Here is a 22,485-nt window from a genome sequence, read left to right as displayed (position 1 = left end):
TAAATAATGTCCTCCTTTCGATTGGAACCCTTCCCGGTACATCGGATTTTTTCACTACAAACAACAACGTTTACCAGCAACGTTTGGATATCTTAACGTTGCTTCGTGTTACATAATATTGCCATTAGTTTCTCCTTCTTAGAAGTAACAAAATAATTTAACTAATATTTGATATTGCCTCCGAAAAAACACAACCTAAAAGTTTACTTAAATATATGAAACAAAGCAATGGAAGAGTCTCGGACGAGTTTACAAGTAGGTTCGCTGTATCATTTAACTTAAAGTGGAGATTCATTTTACGATTTGTTCATCGTTTACCTTTTTGACCCAGGTGTATGGAGATAATGAAAATGTTATAAAGGTAAAAAAAGGGGTATGTAGTCTATTATAGTGAAAAAGATTGGTCTTGTTTGAAGCGAACGCATTGAAGAGAAATTAATACAAACAAGTTTTTAAATCAAATTGAAATACAAGTATTATCGAAAATGTGCTGCCAGCTGCTTCCAGTAAAAGTACATTCATAGCCTCACATATAAATCACTCCGTTTGTCCTGACCTCATCCAGCTTTAAGCGCAGGTTTCCGAGGGGAATAGGCCGTCAAATCTTAAATATTAGTCCTGCCCATTCTGCTGGTATATCTCTCTACGACTGTCCGTTAGCTGGTCCGACGAGGGTCGGTTGAGAGCTAGTGGTTGTGGAAAATCTTCATCCATTGACTGCTTCGAACGATCACTTTTACAGTCTTCTTCGATGCCCATTGTTAGTGAGTGTGGCTGATGCCGTTCTGGAGGCAGGAGATTAAGCATACTCAGAGGAAGTCCCGGGAACCCTCCCGGAAAATCTGGATAGAAGCCTCCGGGAAATGGATTAAACAACGGATTAGGACTTGATAGAAGTTCCGGCTCCGACGATGCTGATCTAGGTCCTCGTAGATCGCTGGAACTATGACCGCCACTACCGCCACCTCCTCCGTTTCCGCAGTTCTGGGCACTGTTTCCTTCCTGACCGGTTCCACTTGCTGAGTGGAGATGATGCAGTTCATTGTCCTTTGCTTCTTTCTTATCCTTGTTGTTGTTATTTCCGACTCCCATCTGCAGTAGTTCGATTGGTGGTCCACTGATGCAATCTTTCCTAAGTTGCTCCAGTTTTAAGCTTTTCCCATACTTGCCTCGCACGTACATAAGAAGCGAGTTGTAGGGAATGCCGAAGATCCGCGATGCTTGACTGGTGGTCATCTTCTTGTTCCATACGTGCTGTAAAGCTTCAGTTAGCTCTGCGTTGGTCCAAGATCTAGGAGGACCGCCTCGTGGTGCCGAATGCTGCCCCTTTGGTCGGTTCACTGAAACGTACAGGAGAATAAGGTAAAAATTTATTTAAAAATTATATTAGAAATAGGTGTCGATAAGGATAAATGGAAACACTACAGTTTTTGGCATTTCTTTAAAAATTAGAAATAGGAGAAAAATACTATCTACGGGACAGTGAACCATTAGGTTCTTCTTACGTTGATTTTTGTTTTTTTCTACAACACTGTTCGCCATCAGATCGGTGGTGTCGGCATCGATCTTTAGATCATGAGATCTGTACCACCCATCCAGTCGATTAGATACTACTGGTAGAGAAAAGTCGTGACCAAGCAGGAACCATTCGGTAGATCCCACGGGTTACCGTTTGTGCTGGTAGCACGGTTAACAGCGTTTCTATTGAGAGATGTACGTCTGACACTTTGGAGGTAGTCCATTTGTCCAATTACGAAAACAAGTTCAATACCGATCAATTAATTAATCTCGATGATACTTCATCAGCCAGCCATCCATGCTTATGATTAACTTTCTCCCACTAGCGCTTTTCCCGGCATGAACTCTATGTGTCTTTCGATATTGCTCGAACAAGTGATAACCTTTTCTATGAGAAGGGTAAATCGGTGTTGTAAGGTAATGCCAGAGATTCCAATACTTTTACTGACTATATCGGCGAGGAAAACGGTGTTGCCACTAACGAATTGTGCTGTGCATTGACTTGCTCTGACAGTTCTGGCTTTCTCTCGAAAATCGAGCTTCAAGCGCATCGATCGGCCTGTTACCATTCCTGCAGGTATGAATTCGCCGAATCATCATGACTTGTTCACCACTCGCATCATTCCTTTTGAGCCTTTTAGCGACTTGGCACTTTCGTTTATCTATGTATTTTGTGAACACTTCATAGACGATATTTTGGGAACCCTACCAGGCCTCGGGCCAGCCCCAATCGTGCAGACAGACCGGTTTGATCTTGCTGCGGGCGGAACATCACATCTTGTTAGCATTTTTGCTCTTCTCAATAAAACGCAAATTGAAGATTTGCCTACCAATTTAGTTCGAATGGGATATGTGTGAAGGGTGAAAAGTATTATTATTGATAATGTAGACTGTCAGCATGATCGTGCAGCAAAAGGAAATTATTTTCCCTATTCATAACTACAGTGCTCTTGCTGTTAAGATCCAAGACGATTGTTTGAAATTGTATGTTCATAAGATATAGGTTATATGGCTAACTGGGTAGCACACAATTTCATAGGCATAATTTGCAAATAGTTGTGGTAATATTAGTTTTAACATTTATTACAAGATCTCTAAACGTTATTTACCGACCAAGAGATTTGTTTTTGCTCAGAAACATCACCTCCAGTCTATGTAAAATAGAAGGGACTTTTAGCTTCATATGCAAAAAATGTCCGAAAGGGACAATTTGTATAGAGGGAATTGTATAATATCATATCAAACTTCGATGAATTGGTTCGAATTGTGTTTTCACTTATTGTTTAGTTAAAATGAGAAGCCGAAATGTTAAACATAATAATGATAATGATGATAAACATAACATAACTTTTACACGTTCCAATTTTACAGGATACAACATTCCAATACACGTTCAATAAACAATACACGGTAAATATCTACTAGGGCATACGATGGAATATTCAAACGTGTCTGCTCCAAAAGAATGAAATGAGAAAATAAGTATTTCAAGTGCTCTTAGATGAGTAGGATAAGTTTTACACATTTCTCAAAGCGCATGGGGCAAAGAAGAGCTAACCTAATTTCCAATGAATTGTATGCATCTTTCACGAGCCCACTGACAGGATTTGGACAGCAAAGTCGTGATTCCCACAGCCATCATCTGGAAATCGAGCTCATCGCACTTTTCGATAAAGGGGGACGAAGCGTGTACCGGATATGAATCTTCACCCGCGGCATTCAAAAGCTACGTTTAATTCAATTCCGTTCTGAGGTGAGAAAACCTACGTCCTTCACTCACGTCGGCTTCGGTTTAGCGCTCAAGCGTCCACATACACGGTATCCAGTATCCAAACAGCCCGACAAGGAACAATGGAAAAGAGATCGTCCAATCGTCAGGCGGCATCATCCACAACGACAAATGGAAGAGGTAATACTAAGAAGAACATTCAATACCTGGTGGTGTGTCGCCTTTACGTTTCTTTCCGAGAGAATGCTCGACGATTGCAAGTAAAGTCATGGCTCTCCAAGCATGAGTGAAGTCTTCTTTGCTTCTAGATTGGTCGCTCGTAAGTTTTGCTTCTTGTCCAGGTTAAAAAATTACATTACCCAGCATCCCGCTGATCTTCTTTTGCAAAAAAACATGACTAATCTTCTCTTACTCTCACTAAAATTAAAGTAAGGACTAGGCGCCAAAGCATTTCTTCACTCTCTGTTTCTCTTTCACTCTATCTTTTCGTAATTACATCCACGTTCAACCAAATACAGTGCAAACATCCAACGCCAGGTGCAAGCCTGGTTTTTTCAATATATATTTCAAGTTTTTCTGCACTGACTATTGTGTTTTTCGAATGCATGTAACATAGTACCAGCAGAGACTTTTGGATTCATCTTTTTTATGTTTTCAACAAGCGTGTGAACCGCACAGCCAGATAAAAGTCCTTTACTTTCAATTTCATCTTTTGCTTCGTTCCGCTCAATCCTTTCGTTAGGTGGCTTTCTGATCCCGGGATATTTTGCCAGTTCTTATTAAATCTTTCTTCTGCCTTGGGATTGCTGTAGTTTTTCGTCATTCGATTGCCAATCTCTATCCGTCTGTTTGATGATGGCCTCCTTCACCGCCATATCATTCGATGATTATCGTTTCCAACCACAGAAATTGTCTGTTGCACTACATCTTAATCCATTACTCATTGCAGAGTTTTATTTTTTCGTACATTCGATTACCACATTACTTCCGAAGAATTACTGGAGAAGGCTTTGCAAGGGGTGAAGCGTTTCGCTCTGTACAATGGCAACCATATTAGTTTTGTATAATACAATCTGATATGAATATATAGGGTGATACATCTAGAATTTCATGTCCAGAAGCCATATGTTCTAGACTTGAACTCAAAATTTAAACCAACGGAGTAATCAGCTTGAAATTGGCATTTTTATTGTCATAAATGGAAAAAGTTCAAAAGTGTTTCATGTACGATGTATTTTCATTTCATTTCATTACACAGACTTTGCGCAGACAGCTGCGAAAAAAAGTTGGACCCAGCTGCTGACCACATCTTTCCGCATTTCGTCAATAAGTCAACACACCTAACCAGTGGCTGGCATGATTGGTAGAGTGAAGATTGATTCGGTGGTGATGTCTAAATATGCAATTAATCGAAATGATTGAAGAAAACGAAATAGATTGAATAAGAAAGCCCAAAGGAAACTCTGCCGACAGCCGAAAGCCGAAGCATGGAACACGGAATGATACGAAAGGAGACGCGCGGATGAAAGGCAATTTAAGAAAAACACAAAAAACGTGAAAAGGTGCTTGACGCCCAACAAACCGAAACATAAGAGTCGTCCGATGGTACAAGTAAGGACCGACTCATCCAAATGAAGTAAGGTAAAAACGGTAGTCAACGTCTGTGGCTGTGAGATGTACGGAAGTAGGTGAGAATAATGCTAAAACGTTCTTTTAGTCGGACAATCGCCAGGAAGGTAAGGTGTATTATTATCTTCTCTGTGGTCCGTTGCTTTCCGTTGCTATTGACTCTCAGCTGGCAGGGGGAAGATCTTGTGGATCACACTTTGGCGCCATGCGATCAAACAACATAGAGATTCTGAAAGCCAGATGAAGCCTTTCGAAAGGTAAGTTTGCCTTGGTGCTACATTATGGGAAAATCGAACGCCTCACGAAACGGTTGTTTAAGTGAGTCTCCAGCAATTGATTGACGTATCAACGAATCCTCCTCCTAGCACGCAGTACTGTTACATTCTTCCTGTGTGTTAGGGTATTTCTCTCCCAACCAGCCGGAACTGCGACCGGTAAACGTTTCCGGATCAACTAAGACTAAAATCGATAGGCAAAGCGATGTTTCGATCCATACGATGAATGAGTCCATATGATTGGGTTTATAAGCGAGTCGAATTAACGGATTGATAGATTCTTTCGGTGTAACATCCAATACGAGAATAAAGAAACATTGGAAGCAACCGTAATTTTAATTAAATTGAAGAAAAGGATTTTTAGACTGATCATTGTGAGCTGTTTGAGTTGTTTTAAGTAAAAGCTTATGTACACGAGAAAATTTAATTACTTGAAAAAACCATTCCTAACGATTGCTTGTGTTATCCAAAGTTATGTATCAATTAGATATAGTTTTGATTTGACATTATAATTTTGGTTCGTTGTATTTTTTCGCAAAAATTAAAAACTAATATAGATGACGAACTTCAACATCGAAACATATCGACATGTTGTTAAAAATAGTGATTGACCTATTAACTATTGACTACTCGACTAGTTTCGTAGCATATTAAGTTTTATCAGCAATTTATCACCCTAACCTTTGTGAAAACAATTGCTGCTCCTTTCATGTGGGCCAATGCTCTAATACTGTTTGAATACCACCGCCATCGATCGGTCAAACGTGTTCTTTTCAATAGAGTTATTATACTTGGTCGCTCCTCTTCGACCGATACAATCATTCAATTACTCAATTTTCTACCCAAAAGATCACTGTACTCGTAAGCTTGAGCAACCCGAGGGTTTGGAGATATCGTAATCTCGGCACTGTACTTGAACGAGGCAGCGTAAACGGAAAGGATCTGTTAGGGATTGGGCACATTTAACACCTTCAGGGCATCTCGACGGTACTCGATTCAATGGAAAGGGCACACTAAGCCGAACAATTTTCAAATTAAGGATAGTTCATAGCTCGCCAACATATCGCCAGATAATGATAGTCATTTTGCTCACATTTACTCTGCATATGCACTGCACTTTATGGGTTTGTGAGCATCGCTGATCCGTCCCACTCGGTTGACTGCAGCGCCCGTCCCTCCGGACCACCCAAAATACACCTCAAATTGCCCTTCACCCACCGCCAAAGATTTTGGTTCTGTGCATCTTATGTGTACCAGGAATAAGATTGAACGAACAATTCGCACAGCAACGCCATCAGCACACGGAACTGATTGATGATTTATCTTGATCGTTTGCGATGACGGTTATCTATTGGTACATTTTTTCCTTCTACGTTTTCACCGGGTGGTTTTATCGATGGCTCTGTCGTTACGATGCATCCATTGAAGCCAAAGCCAGTAATCCACTGTGGCGTGGCACATTTGTTTATTTGCTTACAGCAAATTGCTATAAATTGTGCAACGAGCATAGAAGGGGGTGAAAAAAAAAACAAATACGTCTGTTTACCATGTTTGTCTACCCTTCACTGACGCTAAAAAAGAGCTGAAGAAAAACAGTGCTAACAGAAAGTAAAAAGGTCGACAGTCAATTGTTGGCGGCAAAGTTTCTAGTGGAGTCATACGGAGCCAAAGGATTGTTCCTATTCGATCCGCATCCTGCTACTGCTGATCGCAAAGCATAACGAAAAGAGAAGGAAAAGTCTAAGAAAATATATTTACATCCCCTGGTGAAACCGAGAGATTTAGCAAAAACATGTAGAAACCAATATAATGCACTCACGGTGGCTTTTGTCGTTCGTTTTCGTGTTTTGCATTGCTCTACATTAAGGATCGGCTGCACACGCGGTATTAACCATTGTATTACAGCACTGTTGTTCTTATACTATACATTCATCCATGATAGTTATATTTCCTTGAACGTGAGACATTTGATTATCTGTAGATTCGAAACATAGTTATGCCAAGTGTCCCTTCGTACGGGATTCAGTGGTTATAACTTGGTTGTAAAAACCATGCAGGTGAATTCAGTACCCTTTCAAATAATGTTTAACAACTCTATTACGAAACGTAGAACGGTTCACAGTGTAAACTCCACACCATGGACATTCAATCTAGCCAAACTTGCTGTCAAGTTAAATCACATGTGTAAGTTCAACCACATCGTTTAGGGTTGGAGACACCGGAAGAAACTCCCAGGATAGACTGCATTTAAATAGCGTTTTCGAATGAAACATAAAAAATAAAGCAATGCCTTTGATCACATACAAACGTGTATGGAAACCGCTTCACAAGTTACGCCTCGGTTATTTCAACTGGTCGACCACTGCTCGGTTGGTGCTTTGGCACGACCGAAAACTTTTGCTTGAAATTTGCAGCGTATCATGATGCGCACATCCGCTGTTCGTGGACACGTTTAAATGGGCACAAACTTTGTCTTGCTCTTTTGGATCTTTACTCTTCACCTCGCCGATGATGCTGATAGGAGGAGAAATTTGTTGTTCAGTTGGTTCCAGTAGATGTGAACTATGTGCATCTCATTGTATTATTTAGCTATGGTTTTTATTTCGTTAAGATGTTTTTCCTTCCCTTTCCCTTTTCCTAGTAAGCATCGCACGTGGTATTGCACGGATTTTGATTGCAGTTTTGATGCTTGAAGTACATATTTAGGCTATTACGATAATATGATTATGCTGGTTTGATTTATACAAATGAAGGAATGTAAACCAGACAGGCGCAAGTATGAAATGGCTGCAACATACGGAGAAGTTTTCTGGTCATCTGGTCATCTCCAAATCTGGTTCACTGAACACAAACAAGTTGGTTTTCAAATAGAGTCTAAAGAGACCAATTGAAAAGAAAATGAATAGTCCCCTCGGCCGAGATACTAGCTAAACTATGTGATCGCTAGTTGAAGCATATTTGCGCCAAAACAATCGAACCGAACCATGACGGACGCTTTGATCTTTAGGTACCGCACCCATGCCAGTCCAGAGGACAACGATCGATCAACGTGTTGAATCTAGACTGCTACTCCTGGGTTCTTCGACCGGGTCGGTACGTATGGTATGCTTTCGGAAAAGTCCGATTCAAATTGTTTCGACAACGTGGAGTCAGCGGGGTTGAATCTCCCTGTGACGGCAATGATGAACTTCTAATCACGGGATATGGATGATCCAGGCGGAATCTTATCGAAATTTAACTCTTTCTCCGTCCGCCTGCCATCATCTTGCCCTCGCAACCGTAAAGTCGTGCGTGTTTGCGGTGGTGTTGCTTGCATCCCCCTTTACCTTTAAATCAAATTGATGCCGCATGGATTATCTCGCGCCTTAGCTTCTTTCCCCTGTGGTGGTTGGTTTAACGCTCTTGGTAGGATGATGATTAATAATTTCCCACATTGTCATCTCGATTCATTTGAATCATTTATCTCTTTCCTCGAACCCCACACTTTTTCTGCTTTATTCGATACAATTTTGATACACCTCCTATCATCATCATCATCATCATCATCGTCGTCGCCTTTGCTAACATGGCCTGCCTCTTCTGCGGTGATGGGCTGATCTCATACAACGCGAGATAAAGGCACCGTTTAAGAGCACGAGCAACCCGAGTCGATCATTTGGCCTGCTTATTTCTTTGATGTTTACTCAGCCCTCCGTTTCACTGCATTTTTCTTAGCGAGGAGGAAGGATTTGTGCGTATTTCCAACGACAAGGTGGAAGGGATGGCAAGCAACAGTGTTACCACCCGCAGTGTATGGTATGACCGTGTTCAGGCGTATTGTATGGTTGTGTGCTTGGCGTTCCCCTGTGCTCCAGTTTTGATGACGAATTATGCTGAGAGCATTGCCGGTAAGCAGATTTGATGTTTGGATGCCGATGAAGCTATATTTCCTAGCGAAGCGACATCGTTTTATATCGTAACTCGCACCTAATCAGCTGTGTACCGCGGCACATGGGCACATGGAGGGCCCATTTATTTTCCATCACCAGCCGTTAATAGCGCGAAAAATCGCGATGGGGCTCATGTGGAGATATTACAGTATTCCCAACGCCTCCTCCCATGTTTAACAAAGCATCACACCCTAAAACGACCACCCTCAATTGCTGTACAGAAGCGACTGCTGTCACGGTAAGCGTCTTATGATGGTACCGGTGACATAAGACATAAGGCTTGGGCAAAGATAGGAAGAAGATGAGAGAAAGGAATCATACCCCTCTCAACATGGTGAGTATTTTATCGTACTTGCCAAACATAGCAGAGGAAAATATGATTATATGTCATGATCAAATTGGGATAAACTTGATATGAATAATTTTATCGCATTCTACGCGGTGGGGAGAAAATTGAAGAGATTTTCATTTTTTATTCACTTGTTCCCAAAATTCTGTCCAACCTTCCGATCTATGCTGGAGCCGCAGTGGCGACAAATTGCACCGTGGGAACTATGCACGTCACAGGGCACAGGGAGCATTAAATGTATTGATTAAAATGTGCAGCTGTGCACAGAAAACGAGGATAGTAAACAATGCGTGGATCATCGACTGTATGCGACGAATATGAATTTGGAAATGGATTTGATTGATAAAAAAGAGAACATTCAAAAAAATGGGCACTAAAAACTACAAGTTTTTTTTGTTAAACTCATGTCAAGTTTTCTTATTACGAATTTTAAATCACTTATTTTCAAGCGGAACCTTTTATAATTATTATTTAAAACACATACAATTTTATCATTTCGTCCTGAACCTAACATTTCATTGTGAAAACACTTGTCGATCATAGATAAACGCTCATAAATTATGTACATTAGAAATAAAATTAGGCTAAACATAGAATAAACATTCCGCCACAACACAATAGTCTGTGTTCTCCCAGAAGGAGTTTTGTAGTGAAATCTAATGCAAAACATCGATGGTAGCACTGATATGTTAACAATATAACACACGACGCTTTAGGACCACGGAAGATCAGTGAGAGCCTGTAAAATAGAATCATATCCCACCTGGGAAATAGAAAACTCAGAGGCGAATCACCATCGCTTCTTGAACTTGGAAAGTTCTTCTTTTTGGTGAGCTTACAACATTTCAAAACGGTTGCCTCTTATACCACACCTAGCAGTCACAAGCAAGCGATAATAAATTATCGTTTTATTCTTTGCTGATGTGATTTATTACCGGTTTTGTTGATATTACAGTACATCACTTCGTTTTCCCAGTGTTGGCTGACAGGAGCTTGGGGAAGTCGACGTGAACGAGAGATCTGCTACATGAGTGTAGATTTAAGACTTTGTTTACTCCCCTCTAGAGTATAAACCCACTAGAAAGGAACCAACCGAAGCGGTTCCAGTTACCACGAAGGCTTTGTCTGTTCAGTTGACTGCTACATGTCCGTCTTTTTTATTTTTTATTTTTTACTTGAATCGTTTGGTAATAGATTCACAAGGACGGTAGGAGATCGTTGTGATCTGCGTCTTTTAATACTATAACCCAACCGTTCTCTTCAAAAGTTAAACACTTTTTCTTAACTCTGTTGATGGTGGTTTATGGCAGATCATTTTGATGCGCAATGACAAGTGACTAATATCGTCTATCGCTTAAAGCCGAAAGTGTTATATTTTGTGAACATGCGTGCGGGTTTCAAGTTGCGTTTCTAATTCTTCCTTTTTTCCATCTTTTGCATTCGACATCGAACCTGTTCTAATCCCGCCGAGTATCTACCATCCAGTATCGGCATGCCGTGGTACAAAATAGGCTGGACGAATATGCTTGTCACCTTAGCTTGCCGTCGGTTGAGTTCGTTGTTACTTTGAGTAACACTACATCCGGCAGCATTCTTGTGGCTACCCTCCTCTTTTCGGTGGTTAATTCTATTACCTATGGTTGATCTGGTTGGTTTGAAACAAGTCATTGCGGTTGGTTACCATCATCGTTTGGAAAGAGAGAAACCAAACGCAGCTGCTGAAGCGGTGGCCTTCGACTTAATGTTTTGGGGTGACGATTTCGATAGCCAGAAGTAAACAAATCGCTATGACATAAACTGTGCTTTTCACGACACTGCAAGGTTATTTTCGAAAGCGCTAAATTTATGCTGTTTTCTCTTCATCGAACTCCAGAACATTGGTTACCTACGATCAGAATGTGGTGAGCTTTAACGATATGTGGTTTGAGTTTTTCTGTGTCTGAGATTTGATTCACATGATCAATGATTTAGTTGTCCAAGGAGAACCCCAGCAAATCGCACTTGGTTGGACTGATCACGTTCAGAATTCAGCTCCTCACTTGAGGGTGAGGTTTTTTAGTTGCTGTCTCTGTTGTGCAACCACTATCTTGTGCCCGCCTATCCGCTATCCTTAGTCACTGGTTAACGTTGTGGTACAAAAACCATGACTTAGTCCTAATAATTAGCAGATCTGCTACGCAATAATATGTTCTATCATGAGAAAAAATTTGAATTTAAATTTTTTCGGTGTTTAGAGGAACAGAGCAATGTAACCGTATGTTTTGTCGATGATATAAAATTTCGATTATTAAATATACATCTCAATATGTTCTAGTGACTTGCATTGATGGTATATCTTACATCTATAAGAACTCAAAGCCATCATCAAAGTCAAAAATATCTTAATGCATGAAGTGAGAATATTTTCATCCTCATCAAAATTAAAGTCTTTGTTTCATAATACTCAAAAAAATGTATTCATTTTGTAATTTAACCTAAAAATCTCCTAAATTTTTTTATAATTGAAAAAAATATTACCATCACGTGAACTTTAGGCATACCATCGACAAACAAAATAAATCAGATTTTAGTGTCAAATACTGATAGCCCAAAACTGCCATCAACTCAAAACTAAGCGAAACCAAAATGCTACGTCATATAGCACCGTTGTCATTTGCATGTAGCCAAAATACATTGCTGATTAGAAACTATGGCGCTGACACAAAAGAGCGCAGTAAAATGTTCCAGGAGTAGAAAATACCTCAAATTAATTCTAGATTTTTGACACGGAAAAAGGGTTCATCGTTGATAGTCTACTGGTCTGTAGGCCGAAGCAACCAATTTAAATAATGGGTTGCTCACAGTGGCCAGTTGAATTCAACAAAATAAATGAAGAAAAGGACAACAAAGCATATTGAACAACCTCTACGGCAACTTAAAAAGACTGGAATTGTCAGTTTCCTCCTTTAGTATTTACTACATTGGATGTTTCGTGAAGCAGCACGATTGTATTTTATTGTGGGCGATTGAGGGGGCTATGTAGGGAACACATCAAATATTCGTCATCATTGGGCTTAAGGTAGGTCCGTTTTGAATTGACAGGTGAAAAGCGCAATGCGCCGACATAAAGTTTCGACGTGATGTTTGCTTTTAAAATATTATCGATTTCTGAATAAATGTTACCGAAAGAATGATGTAAACCATGTTTGCGACACTGCTTTTGATTCGGTTCATATGCTTTTTCTTATTTGAATGGTTCATTTTCACCGTTGTTCACCTGATAACCCGATGATGATAGGAAAATGGTTATCGAAATAATAGCTTATTTTGATAACTTCTTGCTTCTGTAAAAATAAAATTAAAATCAATCAAAATAATTTTTAAAGTAACCATTTGTTTTGGGTTCATTAAAATATTTGATGTTTAAATATGTGATGCGGAAATATGTTTGTCGATCAAACAGATATTGATCCTTGCATAGATTTAGATGTTTTATCAAAACTGTGGCAGCACCTGATATATTACCAAGCAATCAGCAGAACATCACTAAACAACAAAATCTGACGTCAGTATTACATAAACTAATATATAAAAGCCACAGCATTTATGAGCTCTTGATCATAATTAATAAAAGAGTGACATAAAAACGAGCTAAAATTTTACAGGACGACGTACCGTTTTTGAATTAACATATTTCAAAATAGTTTGTGATGAGTTTTTCACATAGTTACCAACTTGAATGCAATTCATGTAGTTTTTTTTACAAACCACATAAAACATTTTGTGTCCCATAAGGTGTACTGTTTTCGACTAAAATACCGTGTCTTATTATTTTTTTCGTGGTTTTGCTGGTAAAATAGGCACGTTCCTCTATCGTAAGGGTGGTTGGTTGAACACAACAAACTCGTGGCTTCGTCGGGGAACTAATACCCTATCAAGGGGATCTCGGTTATTGCAAAACAAGAGGCACACGAAATGATGTCAGCGACGGCAACGAAGCAAAATTGTTTAATCGAAATTTTAAAAATAACAAATCAACATTGCCTGTATCTAAAGGCAAAAAAGCACCAACTATAACTCAAAGTAGGGAAGGAAGCTCGGGCTGGTCTCCCCCAAACACACTTTTCTACAAGTGAGACGCCTTTTCGGAACATCCACCAAAAACAACAGCAATAATGTGTACAATTGGAAAAATCGATTACGTGTGTCTGCGTGTGGAAAATTTAAAAATTTGGCACAACAAATAAAACAACCCTCGTGCTCCCAAACACCAGCAGAAAGGAAGGAACTGCATCAAAACGACGCTGCAAACAACGCATTCGCATCCAGAAACCGAAATGGTATTGGTGCACCACCACGTCCTTTGCTGAACTCTCTATGCACGGTTCGCAAACCATAAGAAACGAAAAAGCAACGAAGCTTAAGATTATTCGTGTGTCTCGGGAAAATGTTTGAATGCCTTTAAATAATTGTGGTGACAAAAAAAAGAAAAACGTTTTTCTTTGAAATCTGCATATCGTTAAGCGAGGATAAGAGTCACAGAAAATCGCTGAAAGGAACTTTTTATTCACATCCGCATCCATTGCTACCATTCACAGCTACAAAGACGTCACGACTTCCCTAACGCGAGGTAGGAGTATTAACAATGTACGGAGTCGTCTACATGCCACCAAAGATGATGATACGAGCATAAGAGTGAGTGATATGTGCTGTGAGCTGGGAATTCAATGGAAACGATGGAGGTTTTTGGAAAATCTTCCCGTAATCACAAACACGTAACAACAACTCTGATGGGAATCGTTCAAACATTCACTTCAACAGATGATGGTGGAAATGTGTTGTGCAGAAGGTTACTGTTGTAATTTATGTATGTAATTTTGACTGTTATTCAAAAAAACTCTTAACTAGAAACGGGGTTTTCCTCGTTCCTTGCACATATGAGTGAGTCATTGTCCCGTATGTGTTTGATTAATTATTACTCAGACGTATCGTATCTTAAGGTACAGTGAGAAAATACTACAAATTACGTTTCTGAGTTCGAATTCCCAGTCTTTCAGAATGTTTAATAAAAAAAAAAAGGTAAAGATAGTTGTTATGACATCTGTTAAGACATCACAAAATAGGCATTTCATGAAGTGTTTAATTTTTTTAAATAAAAAAATCATAATAAGGTCACATATATTTTGTACTTAAACAAGATCCTTGAACTTTAAAATACGGCCCGTACCGTGAAAATAGAAATAAAAAAAAATCCTTGAACTTATTGATTTTTGCAACAGGATGCGTGTTTGATACAATTTTCACGACTATCATTGAATGTGGGAAATCAGATTTTTCTCCTTTGCTAATTCCGGAAACATGCTATCCCAAAAAGACAGTTTCGTTCGCATCGCAAACGATAATTTTTACAAATGGAACGGCTAAGGTAAAAGTGTGAAAATTCACACATATAGCCGAACACCTTCCTGTGTAAAACATAAAAATGGAATAATGGCTTGAGCTGGTGTTTTTTTATTACATATTTTATTCACTCTACTTGAAGCTTCTTATCAGATTCTAAAGGGTGTGATACTCTTAAAGGCCGGAGCACACTGGAAGCCTTCTTTACGGGCTAAAAGACGCACATTCGTTTGTTGGTAACTCTGTTTGATTGCTGGGCTTCGTATCACTCACTAGATCTATCAGATGCGGTTGATCATGCGTGACATGTTCGATGAAAAACCCTCAATACGTGGTGTAACTTTCCTAAATGAGGGGAGCAAACGGAGAAACTAAAACGACAAACGGAAACAGAACTGATGGAAATTGCATTGTATGCGCCATTCAACACATGTCTTGTCACCTGCAGTCGAGACGCTTGCGTCTTTCTGTCCGCCAGTGAACGTCTATGCTCATTGGTGCGTAACTGTGACACATTAAGCAATGTTGTTTTCTAATGTTTTACTTTCGCGCTCCATTCCACACCCTAACACTTTTTTGGGCATTTAGCAGCTAAGCGTAACTATGCATATTGTCGTTGTACTGCTTGAGACATTATGCATATCTGTGACACACCGTTTTCGCGTTATGCTTCTACTCATAAAATCGTTACATTTTAGGAACTACTATAGGAAACAGCATTTGGATTGACTTACTTTTTTTCTTCAGGAATGGTGGCCCGTCGTGATGCATGCTTCGGGGATCAGACATTTCCATAAGTGGACTGTAGATTTTTCCCGGATCCATTCCTGGAGGAAACAGTCCAAGGGGAGAATCCAATCCAAACACTGCAAAAAAGTAAGGGAAGGTGAGCGGAACGAATAAATTAAGTATTAAGTATAGGACATACGATCAAAGTGTGTATTTGAAGTATTAGATTTGATGTAGAAAAGTCGCAATGAATCTTTTCTATATTTAAGCATTGCGGCATTTAGGCATTGCGCATGGGATGCATGGACATTAATTGCCTCTAAAAGATATAAAAAGTCGTATGTAATAAAAGATCATTTGGTTTAATTTTTTCATTGAGGTCATGCACAACCTCTACGTTCACTATCTCACATACATTATAAAGTCCAAAACCTGCGAAACGGCACCCGAAATGAAAACAACTCCCCCACTTCCAAAAAGAATGAATGAACACTCCGAAGTCCGACTGCTGTGAGAGAGTCTCATCTGTCCTTCTGTATTTGGACATTCACGCGCCATCCGCGCTTTCAGTACGCGGAAATTTTGAAAGATTTCCCAAAGCCCCATCAGTTGGCCCACCTGTTTCTCCACTTGGCTGGATGTATCATTTCGGTCAAAGCCTATCGTCAGGCAGGTATCGAAGCGGACTTCAAGAAAAATAATCGTGTGAATTCTCTCCAGGGGCCGTTGGGAGGAGTGTATGTTTTTAATGTATGTGTACCCTCATACATACATACATACTTAGGAGAAAGATCGAAAACAAAACGCCCGACACAATCGTCACCGTCCGGAGTACACTGCCCTCTGGACTGGTCGAGGAGGGAATCATCCAAAAACAAAGGAAAATAATGACACCCACACCGGAGATAGTTGAGATTTTCCCCCCACTAATCATACCCCATTTCGTTGGTCAAGTAGAAACTGACCCCGGAGTCCTCCCACCTTTACCGCCTTGTAAGTTGAAGTTCGTTCGGAAAATGTCTCACGTCACATAGAGAACACAAAAAGAAGGCTAACGGGACCGGTTCCAAAAAACGACACCTTTGCTCCAGTGCGTTAATTACGCGCGCTCTTCGCTAAGAAGACGCTGGGACCGGCGAACGGGCCACTTTTGACGATATTATCATTGAAGAGAGATCCGGGCCATGGCTGGCGCACCTGTGAACCAACACATCGCCCGTACGTGAACGTTGGTGGTACAAGTTTTCGGGTAGGGCAGAAGAACGCCCCGACACCGGGGTGCGAGTGTGTATGGTAAAATATGTATTTTTATATGGTCATTGTTGATCGCCAGGGTGCCAACGGGCGTTAGTAAATCTAGACCGCCAAATTCGGTGGAAAACAATGGGAAAATATCTTAATTTTTATGTTTATGACTGGTCCTTCGTTTCCAATGGAGAGAGGTCAACGGGGTCGAAGCAGAACAGTTTATGTTGCTGGTTTTCCCGTTTATAATTCACTCTGTTGGATAGTGTGTTCAAACGGGTGCCCTTTTAACTAAGTTATCTAGTATTATTGTATCTTGATTTTACGAGGTTTGACAACCTCATTTTCGTATGTGTGATACTCAAACTATGGATAAGATTTCACAAGAAAGAATTTTTGAACATGTCTCTGATATTGTCAGTTCATGACGTATTAGTGATTGTTATAAGTGGCTCAGAACTGCAAATGAATTTTCGATGTTGTATCATAATAGAAAAACATCACGTTTGAACAATGTAACATACAAATATCACTCTTTTCAACATAAGAAAATTATTCATAGTTCTTAAACTGCATAAGGGAATAAAAAAGTCAAGTAAGCTCCTAATCGGTAAGCATAAACAATAATCAATCAGTAATAATGTTACAATAGTTGATTTTCAGAAAAATATTCAGAATCTGATTGTCAGGATGTCATATGGATTATTCAAATAACAAAAAGTATGGAAATGAAAATTTAATTCATGAAACAATTTGCACAAACAAATTTCAACGAGTTTTCCTCTGAAAACGGAAAATGCTAGTAACTTTCTGTTGAAAGTAAAATAAAGAGTATCATTTCTTTTGATTTTAGAACAAGTTTGATAACTGTATCATTGAAATTGAAACCTCCGTGTCCAAAACATTAAACCATTTACGTTTGAGTGTATGTTAAAACATCTAGCTCTATCGCGGATCACGTGACCAAAGATTTATTAAAGCCGGACGGCGACAAGTAGTAAAAAAAACCTGGTACTTTATGTTGCTTCTGAAGCTTGTTACAGTATATTTAAAATGTTTTAGGGTCCCTTGACTCCCATAAAACGTCATATCATGACTGAAAACCAGCAAGAAGAATTTGCACAAAGTCGCTGTTCATCCTGTCAACACTTCCGGCGTATGGAGAAGAAATTAAGGAGCTTTATCAGAAAACATCATAAATAGTACAATTCAATGGTTTGGACATACCTGGCCACAGTAAATTATGCCCAAAAAGCATCGGAGAAATTGAACGACTCAAATATAATTGATATTGATACACTGCTGACCCTCCTAATACCTCTCAACTACAACCAATCTAAAAACATTTACAAAACTTCAAGGTAGGACATATTCCAACATTTTAAAGTCCAAATGGAGTAGCATTTGGTCATGAATGCCTCAACAGAACTGAAAAACGTCCTTACACGATTGGTTTAGTCGGCTATGGCTAAAGTTCCGGCCATGGACCGTAAGACCGTCTTACTGGCCGTTGAAATATTTTTTATAAGTACTTAAAAGATGTAACTTGACTTCATTCTATTTGCTTGGTTTTTTTTCTTTTTTTTTTCTTTTCATCAACTTTTTTCTTATCACCGATGCAAATTTGTCTATTTATGTTAATGCAAACGTTATGACCAACGTGGTGTTCAAAATATTTGTAACATTTTGATTTAAATTCATAAATGTATAAGGATAGTTTTTTCACCGTTTTAATAAAAGAACATTTTTAATTTGTTTAATTTTTAATCTCATTTTGATCATGGAATCTTTTTGATACAACAATGCAGTGCTATAAGGTACTTACTGTGTGGTGGCGTGAGGGTCAGCGAGGAGACCGACGACATGTGCGGGAAGGGCAGTGGTGAATGCGGAGGCCTAGGAGGTCCTTCCGAGTGGTTAAAAAAGGGCGGGAAATTTAGCGTCGGGCTGTGCAGAAAATCCTTCGGCCCACTGCCGCTAGCGGATCCTTTCGGACCGCCAACATGTTGCGGGTGATGGTGCGGGTGATTTGGATTGTGGTGGTTATTGTTGTTACTACTGCTGGAGGTGTTGTTACCCGTGCCTCCGGCTGCACCGCTTCCACTGGACGAGTGCTTCGGAGTTCCCGGACCTCCGGCTGAGTGATGATGCTGCTTACTGCTGGGGTTACTTCCTTGGTGATGATGGTTCGAGGGCGTACTGCCATGATGGTGACTGTTATTATTGTGCTTGTGGCCACTGTTGTTGTTATCGTTGGCCCCATCGGCCGTGGGTGGACGTAGCTGCAGCGAAGAATTTTGCAGGTGGTGGTGGTGTTGCTGCATCAAATGGTGCGCAAGCGGATGCTGGTGCGTGCCAAGTGCCAGATCCATGTGATCTAAAAAGTGCGGCGGTTCCATATCATCGTGCAGAAGCGGACGCTCATCGTCACGATCCTCTAGCTTCACGCGCTTCGAATCGTTGTGGTGGTGTTGGTGAATGAAACCCATCGCTGAGTGTAGATTACTGTTGAAGGCGGAAAAGGATGGCGGTGGAGAGAATGAACCTAGTGATCGGTTCAGTGCAGCACGGTTTAGATGTCGAATATCCTTTAGCGAGAGCAGCCCTCGGGTGGAGAGGTTGGGCCCGCCACTGTTTGTATCGGCAAGTGTGGAATCTTTGCTAGGATCGGAAGAACGAGCACCATCGCGGCTCATTCTACGGTTCCCACCTGGAGTGTTACTTAAATTGGTGATTCCTGCACCTTCGACCGACGATAACCTCGTTTGTTGTTCACTTCGATCTTCAGGACAGCGCATCGCGTTGACATTTGTGTCCGTGCTGCTAAGTGAGATTTTTTTCATGCACAAATTTTCCGGTCCATCGGATGCCGGTATTAATGAGGGCGAAAAAGTTGCTGGTTGCTGGAGATGATCCTCCTTTGGCAGCGCTGCAACGTCCTGGCAAGAAGAAGCTTTACGAGGAGTAGATTTGTGTAACGACCGTGAACGCCTCGAGTCACTACCCGCCATCTTTTTAACAGTATCGGAGGCGGTCTCGGTCAGATCTTCTTTCGATGCCATCGTTGCCAGTTTTTCGTCCACAGATTGACTTCGGTGCAAAATGCGCTTTAAGTCGTCGTCTTCGTCGTCCAGTTCTTCGATGTCATCTTCATCCGCGCCATCATCGTGCAGCCCCCGATCTACGTCTTCATCCTTCTCATCGTCACCGTCGTCTTCCTCGTCGTCATGGACGGACTGCGGTGCCGGTGTCGAAGGCTTGCTGCTCAGGTCCTGTGGTGCGCAATCCCCTGAGCGCCGCCGCGGCCGGGCCTGCTTGCGACGAGGCATTGGTGAGGTACACGGATCGACGTTCGAGAGACCAATTGATGGGTCCGCAAACACCTGTGGAGGCATAAGCAACTTCGGAGTGCTCGTGGGCAGGAGATTTGCTGTCGCCGGGTGCGCACTGTTTTCGTGACGCTGACCAACGTTGGAATGCTGATGGTTGGAACGAAAGTTCGGCGAGGGTGGCGAAGGGGACGTTGGTGAGATGAGTGAACTATCCAGCAAGCTAAAGTCTTCTGGCGATTGGGCTGGCGACGGTGTGTTGGCTGCTACTGGATGATCGACCAGTCCACGTACCTGTAGCGATTCCCCTGCCTGTATCAACACCGATAGTCGCTCCTGCGGGACACTGATCTCTCCACGGTACATAAAGTCCACGATCGCCTGAACGACCCATCCACGAAAGTCCTTTAGCACAATCACTGGATGTTTGCAAGGTGTTTCGGAGAATACCCGCTGAAAGAAAGGGGAGCAGGCGGACAGGACCACTTTGTGCGCCCGTATGCTGGTTTCTGCACTCACCAGCGTCACATCGACTAGCGTCTTGGTCTGCAGCAGCGTGTCAAATGCACGCAGTATATGATTTTGGTGGTTATTCCACCGAAGGCTATAGTGTTCCTGGTCTGGCATAATTTCAAACGGTTCCTTCATAGTGATTTTCGATTTAAATTTCGGGTTTGTTTTCCGTTTGGGCTTCAATTTTCCGAGTTTTCAACGACGGTGCCCCAGCCGCCAAACAAGCAAACAAAAATCTTTAGACGAAAGGTACTACCACACACTCTAGATTTGTCTTCTATAGACGCCTGGCTATGTCCTGCTGCGAGCGACAGCCCTGCTACGACTTTCGGTAGCAATCCTCTCAAAAGCTTACGAATGGCATTCTAGGCTTTCAGAGTATTTCCAAATTTGCTTCGTGTGTTATGTAAACATTCGCGAGTTTTTGGTTCCTTGCTTTTGTCCCGTTTTGTGTATTAAACAGCAGCTTCTGTCTCTGTCCAGGTCTGCGAGTGATGCGAGTGAATCTTTTTCGTTGCAGATCTTACTCTCAGTTACTATTCTAAGCCCTGTGGAAGAGAAATAAAAGAACAAGATATCAAATTATATGATTTCGAGTTGAATGTACATGTTCAAAAACAGAGAAATGGTAAACGAACAAAGAACTTGAGCAACGGGTTTGAATGAAGAGTAGTATTTTGTGGTAATATCTGCGTCTTTTGTTGCAGACTATGCATGTGGCTGACGGCTCGGCATCAGGAAACAAAAAATGATTGAAATAACGTTAAAAAATAAGTAGACGAAAAATATTTACAAACGCTAACCGCCAGCCATAACAGAATGTTCCTGAACGAAGCAGCTAGTGGGTTGTATGGGGATTTATCTGAAGATATTACGGTTTTGATATGAAAGAGACAAGACCCTCATGGTTACTAAAAATTATAACAAACTGCTTGTGTAAACATTTTTCCTGAACCACCCTGCGAAAAGGTATCCGTGTGAACAAAATAACATTTTTCCAGTCAGGAAAAAATCTACTCAAACTCAATAAATAGTAAGATAATAAAAACAATCGTTCTATGAAAAATGATGGACTAAAAACTTGGTCAAACATGTTTTGTGTGTTTGTCTTTAAAATAATCATTTCACATATTTTATATACACTTGTAGAGATGCAATGTGCCTTGCCACATTGAGTCAAGACCGCTTGCTAGCTTTCCTCACAGCTATAATGGAGATATTGTTAAGATATTGAAGGCATATCTGACCTTCTTCGTTGCATAAAGTTTTCCCATGACGAAAAAGTTGATTCTCACAACGATTTACCAAAAAGGATTGTGGTATGACTATTCAATTACTTTCTATTAAAAACTTTTCCGCGTGGAGATATAAGGACAGCAAGTGACTCAATCTGTGTTCGATCTTTTTTCCTTAAGTGGAGTTAGTATGATTCGCACCTTTGATAGATCGTGGGAGTGGAAGTTCACCACATTTTTCAATTGTCCAAGAATAAGTTTTAATTCAATTCCCACTATAGAAAATGTATTCCTCTCAGTTATAATAAAAAACCAGTGTGTAATATCGTCGTAATTATATTGATAAAACAATTTGAATTTGAGTAAAATAAATTATTTATTGAAATTTTACATGAAACCATACCACATATTACGGGTGCGATCTATGGTTTGAATTTTCAAAACATTCCAATCCCACTTATGAAAAATTCCAGTGAAAGAAGTTTGGTAGTTCGTCAAAATAAAAGCTTGTTGCTAATGTATAGCGTGGAAAATAAAACGCCACCCGTTGTAATTATTTTACGCTGCAATTCATTCGTTTTTACCATCCGAGCAAGTACACTACTTACACATATAACAACATCAGT

At 40.5% G+C, this 22,485-nt stretch overlaps 1 protein-coding gene across 1 annotated transcript; it reads right to left on the bottom strand.

Moving 5' to 3' along the window:
* Positions 1-612: 612 nt before the first annotated feature.
* LOC131271228 (protein jim lovell) lies at positions 613-20,759 on the bottom strand. The gene is made up of 4 exons (XM_058272626.1): positions 18,608-20,759; positions 15,539-15,674; positions 15,292-15,293; positions 613-1,340 (listed from the first exon to the last, which is right to left on the bottom strand). The coding sequence occupies exons 1-4, from the start codon at positions 20,757-20,759 to the stop codon at positions 613-615; spliced, it is 3,018 nt and encodes a 1,005-aa protein (XP_058128609.1).
* Between the last annotated feature and the right edge of the window lie 1,726 nt (positions 20,760-22,485).

The sequence above is a fragment of the Anopheles coustani genome, unplaced genomic scaffold (assembly GCF_943734705.1).
Source record: "Anopheles coustani unplaced genomic scaffold, idAnoCousDA_361_x.2 scaffold_12_ctg1, whole genome shotgun sequence".
Classification (NCBI taxonomy): Eukaryota; Metazoa; Arthropoda; class Insecta; order Diptera; family Culicidae; genus Anopheles; species Anopheles coustani.
This window is presented reverse-complemented; position numbering and strand designations above follow the sequence as displayed.

What these genes read in the sequence shown, in the direction of transcription:
- LOC131271228 (XM_058272626.1), bottom strand. Translation starts at nt 20,759, where the DNA reads ATGAAGGAACCGTTTGAAATTATGCCAGACCAGGAACACTATAGCCTT. An exon ending in GACCCTCACGCCACCACACA is followed by an intron (nt 15,675 to 18,607) that starts GTAAGTACCTTA and finishes ACTTTTTTGCAG; the next exon opens with TGTTTGGATTGGATTCTCCC.